Below are 10,947 nucleotides of genomic sequence, written 5' to 3' on the forward strand. Positions count from 1 at the left end.
TTTTTTTCAATTTTTAGCAACGCATTGCATTATAAATGCAACAATTCGCAGTGTTTACGCCGGTTCACATTGTAGTATTAGGAAACTATGAGTACTCCGAAATTTAGAAATATAGTGATAAATTCGGCCATGAGATCTTCTAAAGACATAAGCACGAAGATTTGACAAATCCAAGCACTAACCACGTCATTTACAAGATAACTGAACGAGTGAATCTCCAGAGTGGCCTCTAACTCGCGGACAACTTTCTGTGGCAATGAAGGGAAAGCTACATAGGCAAAGCACGTACAAGTGAGAGCGCTTCTGAAAAGAGTCCCGCGCTTTTCATCCACGTTAGTTTAAGCTGGAGAAGAGAAAACATAAACACCTTATTAGAAACAGTTAAATAAGATAAAACAAACCACCGAATGTAAAAGTTTACTTATTTTGTGGCTTTTTCCTTCCGCGTCTGGGCAAACACGAAACCACCGCACATGAAGCTGGGTCGATTCAGCGTCTGTTCTGAGCAACCAAAAGCACTGTCAAACGCTGGCGGACTACTTGGCGCCGTAACACATGTGCAGCAGCCACGCGCCCGTGGCCTTCCCTTATATTGCTAGAGAAAGTTGTCCGCGAGCATAGTAGTAACGCGAATAGCTTTCTTCTTCTTTCTTTTCTTTTTTTCTTTTGCTCTTTCGCCCGTTTTCGTGGTCGTCGTTGGTGCTGGACTTTTACGCTGATGCAAACGCTCCGATGAAACGGCTGCGTGCCCTCGAGCAACCGGGCTGGGGACACGTCAGTCGCCGAACGTCAACTATTTCGACGGTATAGTTCCTTGACGCGCGCGCTGTCGCGCGAGAGCCTTGAGGCGTCTGAAGGTTTAGACACTGTAGTGGAACGCTCCAGAGGAGAGAAGTGGTTCCTCATGAAGAAGGGAAAGGTTAACACAGTCGTCTGCATCACTTGAGGGAGCAGCCAACCGTTATCTTCCGCCACCCTCTCCATACTTGTGGTGGCCGCGGGAAAGGGCCTCGGCGGCGGGAAAGGAGGATCGGCGGAAAGGAAAAAAAATGATCGGCAGAAAGGATAATCGGAAAGGAGGCAACACACACGTGACGAATCTGCTCACATGTGTGCGTCCACTTATACTAGTGCTACAGATGTGCCGGTTAACGGCTCTGTTCTCTACAGAGTCTGCAAAAGCACGCCATTTAACAACAAACGCTGCAAATACCCTTTCTGCAACAAACATACGCCTTGAGGCGTATGTTTGAACTTCAAGCGTAATGTGTTGCGAAACTTTCACGTTATCGCCTTCAATAGAAGCATTGCAACGTACTGCCGAACCGATCGTGAAGGGCTGCAGAAGACGCACAGTCAAGGGTCCTTCGATTTAATGTATCTGTGCTGTGTTAATAAAGGTCTGGAGGACAGTTACGTAGAAGGAATTAATTACATTTCTTTAATTACTATATTAATTTCGTGGCGCAGTAATATAGTTACCTGTGATTAAGTACATTTTACATCATACATCATTACTCTAATAAGACGAATAGCTTTCCAGAAGTGTCCAGCCATTCGCTTACGCCGACATTCAACGCCAAATGCTTATGCGTAATGTTTCTTTTCTTTTGGGGGGGGGGGAGGGGAAGGGGTTATATGGGGTAATACTATGGTACGTGCCGCAGGGGAAGAAGCGCACGACCATCGTCATCGGATCGGCGTGCCATCGGCAGCGCGGCAGGAAGCGATCGGCTCGTGGCTGTGCCGCAACCGTGAGCTCGAACGGCCGCTCGACTGTCGGCTCTCCCCATGGGCGGAGGACAGCTCGAAGACGCCGCGGCGAGCAGCCGTCGCCAGCAGCAATCAGCCGGGCCGCCGACGTCGGCAGCAGCGGCTGACGCAGCCCTGACGGCCGACGCGCCGAGCCGCGGAGGCCGGGAGGCAGCCATCAGCCTCGACGGTGACGGCGGCAGTGGCTGCGACGTGCCACAAGCGACGACGACCACCAGCGGCGACGGCAACCACCCGCTGGTCTGGCTGGCCATCCTCAAGGTGGGCCTCATGGCGGACCCGGCCTGGTGCTCGGGCGCCATGCACGAGCGGGCGCGCCGCCTGTGGCTCGCCTTTCACCGGCTGGAACCGCCAGACGGCCAACTCAGACAGGTAAAGGAAAGGGTGGCCAGCGATGTTGATATACGAGATAAGTTGCAACAGACGACGCCGCTTTGAGCACTCGGAATTAAATTCAGAGCTACGACAGAACTCTTGCCGTCCTGCCGTGCAGTAACCCGTGCATGTTCAGACAGACGAACCCGGCCGCTCTGCATTTGCTTCCTCGTCTTAGAACGCGCCACCCGGCTAAGTTTGCCGAGTTAATGAACCTTTGCTGGTAACGTTTCGATAGTGACGGCCACGTCGGATCTTAAAGCCAGGAAATCGTGTATACTGACAATACTTTCAGCTTTTCGCTGTCCCTGCCGAGAGCGCCTCCTTCGAGCCCTTGCAACAACGAAGCGCTGCTCTTCGTAGACGACACAGTAGCGAGCACCACGGCGTTGAGTAACCACTGCCTAGCTAGCGCGCATGATGTTCGTGCATCACAACACTGCCCGTCCCTCCAGTGCGCGCATCGAGCAAGTTTTCAGCGTCGCTGCTGAAACCCTCAACAGAAACCGAGGGAAGATGACCGATGAAAACTTAACAAGACTACGGGAGCGCGGCGCTCGGCGCGCGGGTAGTCATGTGACCAGGTGGCGACCCAGCTGCTGAGAGCGCATGCGCCAAGCCAGCGGAAGCGGCTAGCGCACGCGGCGGCGCCGGCGCTCGGCTTGGCGAGACACGTGATGCGTTGCCAAGGCTACAGCGCAGCTGCAGTCAAATTAAGGTCAAATACGCGGCGACGGCAAACTCGGCTCGACGAGGTTAGTAAAGCTTTCGCTTTAAAAACAACTTGCCGCAGTTGGGGAACGATCGCACGTCTCCGTATTACGCGTGCGATGCTCTAACCACTTCAGCTACCGCGGTGCCGTTTTCCCACGCACTTTCTGGAGCATTTATGTGTTACTGCTAAAACTAAGCCTCGGATTGTTAACCAGCACCACTACTCACAAACCTTGGCGGCGGATGTGGAACATCCTTCCTGCCGCAGCGTCACGAGGGAACTGGTCAATAAACTCACGCAGGTTACCTGGAGGCATCAATGTTGCCGAATTCCCGACCCTCGTTATGTAATGAACGAGAAGCAAGAGCCGTGATACCGGCTTTGATCATTTTTTTAAGAAAGGGGGCACTGCTGTCACAACACACAGATATGCAAGGCGAGGACGCCAAGAGAGCAGCTGTATCCTGTTCCTGGAGATGTAGTTCAAGAACTGCGAGAACATAATCCAGCTACACCAATCTATACAGCTTATTAAATGTTGGTGAATGCAAGCGGCTATCACTGCCAGCTCTCAGGGATCTTGGATGCAACGTTAGTGTCATGCTCGTGACGACGAACAAGGCGCAGTCAAGTGCAAGGGGGCCATAACGTAAAACTACTCCGAACTGTTTCTTTTCAATTTCTGCGATCAGCTCTCCACGATTGGTCAAGTATTTTGGGGGCCACCCCCACTTCGCGTGCTTGTCACGCGACGTCACGAAAACCGCGAGAATTCCGTTATCCGATATGGCGGGAACGGAACAAACGGAAAATAATTATATTTCCGGTTCTACGTCTTTTTCGCCGATAGCCCTCCGCGGTATTGGTCAAAAGATTTCGGGCAGGGCCCACGTTGCCACTCTGTCATGCGACGTCACATAACCGCTAAAGATCACCAAGTCACAGTAACATGTACGCATATAAGATGCATTAACATGCCGAACAGAATAGAGTTTTCAGCCGGAGACTGCCCCGTTCCGAAAGGAATGGGCGATTGCTACTCGCCGATACGACATCGCACGTATACGACATCGCTCTGCCAACTGTTCTTCGCTAAGGATTCGTTTTAGCGGCATTTTTAACCTTCCGTTGGACGCCGCTGCGATTTTTGACCAGTCACCGCAAGCTACAGGCAAGGGGAAGCGGACCAATCGCAGACTCTGGCGCCACCCTCCTCATCCGCTTATCTATATTTTCACTGCTCTTGCTCAGCCCCATCGAAATCCTCTCCACTTATGCGTGTTCCTCGCCTATTGTCATCCAATTAGATAAAACCTGTCAAGGTAAGAAACGTTAGTCGCTTTGAAAGCAAATAAAAGTATCCTTTCATAAACGAGGAAGCAGAGAAGCAGTCGGATCTTTCAATGCTATCGCGTTCCACTCTTAAAGGCGAAGCTTAATTGTCTTTCAAATTTGTTGCCCTATAGTTCCATCGGAATGCACCCGTCGCAACCGCGACGGGTGCATTCAGCCGCGGAGGCGACATGACGGGTCTTGAAGCAAGAAATGGCTAGTCGCGGCGCAAGCACCATCTCTTTACAGTGAGCGAACGAGCCGGTGAAAAGGGTACAAAGGGTCTTCCTATCTGACGTCACTGCTCATATCGCACAGGCCATGTCATCTATAGTTTCATTTCAGGAACTACTTACACTGCAGTGAAAACATTATAAAGTTTGTTGGCGGGTGTCTGTCTGTCTGTCTGTCTGTCTGTCTGTCTGTCTGTCTGTCTGTCTGTCTGTCTGTCTGTCTGTCTGTCTGTCTGTCTGTCTGTCTGTCTGTCTCTGTCTGTCTGTCTGTCTGTCTGTCCGTCTGTCTGTCTGTCTGTCTGTGTCGCTACAAGCATGAATCTTTTCCCTGACCCTGTCGCGCAGATGGCGGTAGAGGCGGCGCCTCCGTGGGAGCCCCTGGCCGCGACCCTATGGAAGAGCATCACCGCTGTGCGCGACCTGTGGGAACAGCAGCCGCCGGCAACGGCCACGCACACAACGCTTGCGGCGGCCGCGCTGTTTCTCTGGCAGGGCTGCACCCAATGGCCAGCGAACGAGGGCAACCGCCGGAGGGCCAACTGCTGTTGCTCCTGCTGCCCCCACCAGGGACCCTCCTGGTCCGATACCACGCTTCTACGAGCAACGTAAGCGCTCCGTCAGACGTAGCTGCTCACTGTGCTCGGCTGACAGAAAAACACACTCGTAATGATCACCTCGGGACACGCCTTAGCGTTAGCTGCACAGCTTCTAGGATGGAGGTGCGTGACTTTGAGCTTTCTCCCGTGCCACAGTATTAAGCTTCGGGTGAAAGTTTCTTGTTGAAGGCGCGCACGGCGACGAATTTTCGTAAAGACTTGCACGGTCACAAATAGCGCACGTTGTGCCTTTTTGCATGCATGGACACCATGACATGTCCTTCCTCGCTGTTTTTTCAACACGGGGCGCGGTGAAGGCCATTCAACAAGCACAAGGACGAAAAGGGTGACCTCCGGGACCGTCGTTTTTCGTATGGTGCCGAGTCTTAGTTCAATATGTGCGTTTAGCCGACGTATTCATAAATCTTGTTTTTAATATTACACAGAGGCGTTTATTCGGTGCGAGTATGAGAGCGTTGTGACGTGCGAATTGCCAGACGTGAAAAGTTACATCTCTGCTTGAACGTGGTTACGACGTGGTCATGACTTGCGTCCCTGTATATGGCTACATACAAGAACGGTATTCACGACTGTGCAAATAAAGCTGCTTAAAATTAAATCCTCGCAGCGGGTCTTGTGCTGTGTCGCAATGCCTCTTACAATGAAATTCGGGGAGACTCATCTATGATGACTGTCCAAGTGGGTTAATAGGATTCGTTTGAGACGAAAAATTTAAATGATTGGAGATGAAATGAGAACCTTTGAAGGATTTTATTTTTTAGTTGAAGAGCGCCGTGAACGAGGTTAGGCTCACATTTCTATGCCGCGGCATACCTTCGGGATTGGTCCCCATTTTTAGACCGTGCCATCTTTGGGATCGGCCCAGAAAGCGGCTGCGCCTCCCCTGCAGAGCCGATTGAGCATTGAGCGAGGTGTGACGGTGCGTCCACTTGACGTTGTCGCTTTTGCAGTCAAACGCCCTGCGCGTTGGTCGCGTCTCTAGAGACTTGGGCCGCGCACGTGCCATCGGTGCCATGACAGTACGGCGCTACCAACGGCGAAAACACGTCAACACGATTGCCATCGCAATAACGTATAGGTACGCGGATCTTGAGCGAAACCATTGGGTCAACCAGTCAAAGCGTTTATTTTTCTTAGTTACGATCACATCAAGTCGACGGTAATGAAGTCACAGATACCACTGTGGAAAATTAATTGTTGCTTTTTGATTGACATGTAGAAGTAATAGATCGAATGGGGAATGGAAGTGGACGAAAAGACTGATTTTGCCGCCGTTGGGAATCGAACCGAGGACTTCCGTATAACGCGTGCGATGTTCAACCATTTCAGCTATGGCAGCAGCTTGGACTGACGGAACATTCCTTTCTCCCAGTTGCAGCCACATCAAGTCCATAGTAATAAAGCCACAGAAACCACGGCGGAAATTACATTTCTTTAACTGAAATGTAGAAATTATGAAAGATAGGAATGAAAGTGGACGAAAAAGACAACTTGCCGCCAGCGGGAACCGAACCCAGGACCTCCGGATATCGCGTGCGATGCTAAACCAGTTGAGCTATACAGCGACAGCTGTCTCTACGCCATCCTCCCTGGATATTCGCGTGTCTGGTCATTTGTACGACAAGCCGCCTTTTCCTCCACTGTCATTTAATTTTTTTCTCCCTAAGTTCTACGTTTCCAAATGACATAGCTAATTTGCCCTGCGCTTTTCTTGGCTTCGTTGCCCGTTGACTTCATATATATGTGCACGTTAGGCATAGCATTTCTTCTCGTCTTTCCAGTGCCAGCGACTACGAGCACCCTGCAGACAAGGGTACTCGGTGGCAGATGGACTACGACTGGGGACTGGGACAGGCGAAGTTACTCCATGGTACGGCACGCGCGAGCGCGAATGGCTAGTTACGTCGATTGAAGGGGCCTTTTGTAGTGGCCTTCTGCAGTGGCCTTTTGTAGTGGCCTTCTGAAGTGGCCTTCTGCAGTGGCCTTTTGTAGTGGCCTTCTGTAGTGGCCTTCTGTAGTGGCTTTCTGCAGTGGCCTTCTGCAGTGGCCTTCTGCAGTGGCCTTTTGTAGTGGCCTTTTGTAGTGGCCTTCTGCAGTGGCCTTCTGCAGTGGCCTTCTGCAGTGGCCTTCCGCAGTGGCCTTCTGCAGTGGCCTTTTGTAGTGGCCTTCTGTAGCGGCCTTCGGTTTCAGAAGTACTGAAAGTTGGGCGAGTTGGTATGCATTCACATTTAATAAAGATGCAAGCGGCGCAGAAAGACGCAGACAAAGGGCAACGAAAACAGACCAGACAATCTCTGCCTTCGGTTTGGCATTTATCCCGAACGAAACTTTTTCTACCACCGGTTGCGGCGTTGTGACGTGAATGCGACAAGCTGGCGCATGCCATTACGGCGATAATGCACGAGGAAGGCAAATCTCAATAATGCGACAGGAGAGGTCTACTTCGAGAATGGGTTAGTCTGATCGCGCGGTACATGTAAACGCTGGCGTATCGCATGGAGGGAGGGAGTAAAAGAAAAACGAGGCGGCTACCACCGTGTGCTCCCTTCCGGTCACCAACGAAGCGCAAATCGCGAGAAGCAGCTTCTCCGCTTGTTTCGGACCAAGTGCGACGCGCCACCCGCAGACGTTGTCGCATAAGTGTTAGCGTATTCGCCGTGATGCGCTAGGAAATGCGACACGCTGAATTACTGTCGCATTGATGTAAACGCAGCTACAGTGAGCAACAGGTCAATGCACCGACAAGTGCTCCTCGAAGGGAACAAACACGTAAAGATTAACCAGCGAATCACCTCAATGTGGTTTCCATCTCCTTGCTTATAAGCTTTTCTGGGTCTCTTCGATTTGTCGTCCCGGACTGCACAGGACGGACTGCCCATAGCGCTTCTTTCAGCCAATGAGCGTTGACGTTCGCCGCTGTCTCGGGGCAGTCTCGGACAGTCCAGGGACAACTAATCGAAGAGACCCTCCAATTCGCATGTCCCTCCGTACATGCCGTTTCTATCGTGAACATCCTTCTTACATCCTGCTGGGACAGCCTTTTGTTGGTGAGGTTTTTATAGGTGGCACTCAAGTTTGCGAGGAAATTACCGGAGTCACTCGGCCGTCCGCGGTGCATCTCGGTGCTAGTGTACACGGTCACGTGAATAAGTTCTGTCGGCGAGGCTATGCTTCAAACAGGTCAAGGTTCCGTTCGTGCTCTCCCGAACAATCTTCACCTTTTGACTGCTCGTGCGTGTAACGCGAGACTGCCGCACGCCCTTTGTTCCCGAACAACTAAGGCACTGCTCTTCGAGCAGGAAACATTTGTAAGAGAAGTATTTCTGGAACCGCAGAGGGACCAAATGCAGGAGCATCACGCTCTTCTAGAAGGCTCTCCAGCTTTCTTGTGCTGGCACCGGCTATAAAGTCTAAACCCCATGCAAGCGATCTTGCGCGCGACAGCGACAAGCGACGCGATGGAGATGGCTGTCGCGTTCGCTCGTCGCCTACAGCTCGTACCCCATGCAAGCGACGACTTCGAGCGACGTCTCCCAGTGTTGCCGGTATGAGGGCAGCACTACAGGCGCCGAAACTAGCGTGACGCGTGCTTTATTAACTTAAGTTGATTTGTTTTACTGTAAAAAGCACCATAAAATACTTCTGAAAGTCTTGCAGTAGGTTCTTATCCTTGCACGTATAAAAATTCAATCGTTTGCTCGTTCCGTGCGACAATCAGAAGTACTTGAGTTATGTACATCCAGTTCCGGCTTCGCGCTATTGGCTAGTCCACGGGGCTAGTCGCTCATAGCACTTCCGGGCGACAAGCGACGAATTCTAGATTTGCAGAACCGAGCGATCGCGCGACAGGACCGAGCGATCTGTTCGCGCGACGACCCGACCCGTCGCTCGAAGCCGTCGCTTGTCGCTGTCGCGCACAATATCGCGCTCATGGGGTTTAGCCTTAATGTAACCGAACGCGTCCAACCAATCGAAACTTTTCGTTGCAGTTTTTGTTTCGGTTCGGCGAAAACGGTTCAGTTGTGGTTTTAACTCCGGAGCGGGAAAAAAAATGGTTTAAACCACTTCAAGTTCATTAGCATAACCGAATAATAATTACAGAAAAATAGCGCAAGTTTGCGAGAGATGTCCACACTGCTGCTAAACCGCACGGAAAAATTACGCGTGTTCTTCAGGCCTGAGCTTCCTTCTGCGAACACGAAGCGTTCTGCGACGGCAGGAGGGCCACCAGCCGTAACCGCCGAGATCGAAGCTGCCACGGAGGAAGGAAACTAAGGAGAGGCCCTGACGTCACTCTTTGTGAAGCAAAAGTGAAGCCGGAATTTGGCGTTGCTCACGGCGATGCTCCGCCTTTTGGGCCACCCTCCTCTCTTGTTTACATCTTTCGCGAAACCACGCCGCGCTGCGCGTGGTGTCGCGCGCTGGCGCAACATCTGGCAGAGCACGGTGCAGGTAACACAGCGCAACAAGACACGGTGACTAACGCAAACCCGCCCACTCAGCGCCTTTGCCACGGCCCGAAACCTACCAGAGCAACACGTGTGAGCGCTCATAAACCATAACAACGCCGCCATTGTGGCCCAAAAGGCGTGGCCATACAACAGAAAAAATAAAAAAGCAGCAAAAAAATGAGAACCTACTACGTCATTTCCGCCACACTTTTCTCCTAGCGCGCGGAGGGGGTAGGGCCTCTCCTTAGTTTCCTTCCTCCGTGGAAGCTGCGCGCGATCGTGGACGATGATGATAGCATGATCGTGCGGGATCACGCAATCGGGTCCCCGCTTTGTCCGCATTTTTGACGCAGCCGTGCCTACGCAAGGCGCCCTGTAGAACAGCCATCTTCAGTCGAGATCACACCGAAGTCTGGAGCATGGATCTTCTAAACCACGAAGCGCGATCTCTGAGGATGCCACGTCTCGCGCGTCGATACGTATGATTACACATTTATTAAGTGATTACACGACTACGGTCGGTCTTCTTGCCCTCTTGTAACGCACGGCGGACTCCGTGAACAGACCGCGGACAAACATCTAAACACCACGCATCTCTGGAATGGTGCCTTCCGTAGATGAGGCGGCGGCGGTTGCGTAACATTAGCCGAGTCGGCGAGCAGCGCCAAATCAAGACCACACAGTGGAGAGGAGTCAAAGCACAAACTGTATAAAGTGTTTTAATATTCATTCTTCCAAAACGCAATAAAATTTCCCCGCCAGGTAATATATTCCGTCACTTTGAAAATTCATTGTAATTTGTCATAGCAGCACACGACACCATTTTCGTAGTCCTACATTCTTGAAGCATTTTATTGCACTGTCTTCACAGGTTTTCTCATTCTTCTTTTCCTGCGCAGTATAAATGTGAACCTTTACATGTTCCTCGTGTTTTTAATCTCCATGACGTGCACTGAATGGCACAACAGGAACTCTTTTCACAGTATGTTTACCCACAAATGTGACCATAAACAAAGGATGTGTTGCAGAATATACCAAATATAGGTACCTCGTTCATTTTTTTGTCACCTTCTCACTCATAGTAATACTATCCAACTCTGTATGTACCAACGAAACCCATGGCGAGCAACGATGTATGTAAATGCTACCGAAACAGCAGTCACGTTAAACTGCTCCATCCATGCACACTGCTCCGTATTCTGTCCCCTCGGGAAAGCCAGCGAACTCCGCGACAAGATGGATCACATCTCTTTCCTTCCTCCCGCGTTTGCGCAGCCGTGTGGGCTACCGGGCCGTGCCCGGCGACCCGCTGCTGCCCGAACCTCGGCAAGCCCTGGCCCTGGGAAGGGGCCGAACTCTTGCTTCCCCTGGTGCTGTCCCACGGCCTGTCCTGGGCGGCCCTGGCGCGCGCCGGAACCGCACCGTGCGCCTGAGCGCTCGCCTATCGCTCC

The 10,947-nt window shown here is 51.7% G+C and overlaps 1 protein-coding gene across 1 annotated transcript; it reads left to right on the plus strand.

Annotated features, from left to right (window-relative positions):
* The first annotated feature begins 1,666 nt into the window (after window positions 1-1,666).
* LOC126528039 (uncharacterized) lies at window positions 1,667-10,929 on the plus strand. Its single transcript, XM_050175892.3, has 4 exons — window positions 1,667-2,145; window positions 4,774-5,033; window positions 6,827-6,915; window positions 10,772-10,929. Exons 1-4 carry the CDS (start codon window positions 1,792-1,794, stop codon window positions 10,927-10,929), a joined length of 861 nt encoding a protein of 286 aa, XP_050031849.1. The 5' UTR covers window positions 1,667-1,791.
* The last annotated feature ends 18 nt before the right edge of the window (window positions 10,930-10,947 follow it).

This window comes from Dermacentor andersoni, chromosome 9 (assembly GCF_023375885.2).
Source record: "Dermacentor andersoni chromosome 9, qqDerAnde1_hic_scaffold, whole genome shotgun sequence".
NCBI lineage: Eukaryota > Metazoa > Arthropoda > Arachnida > Ixodida > Ixodidae > Dermacentor > Dermacentor andersoni.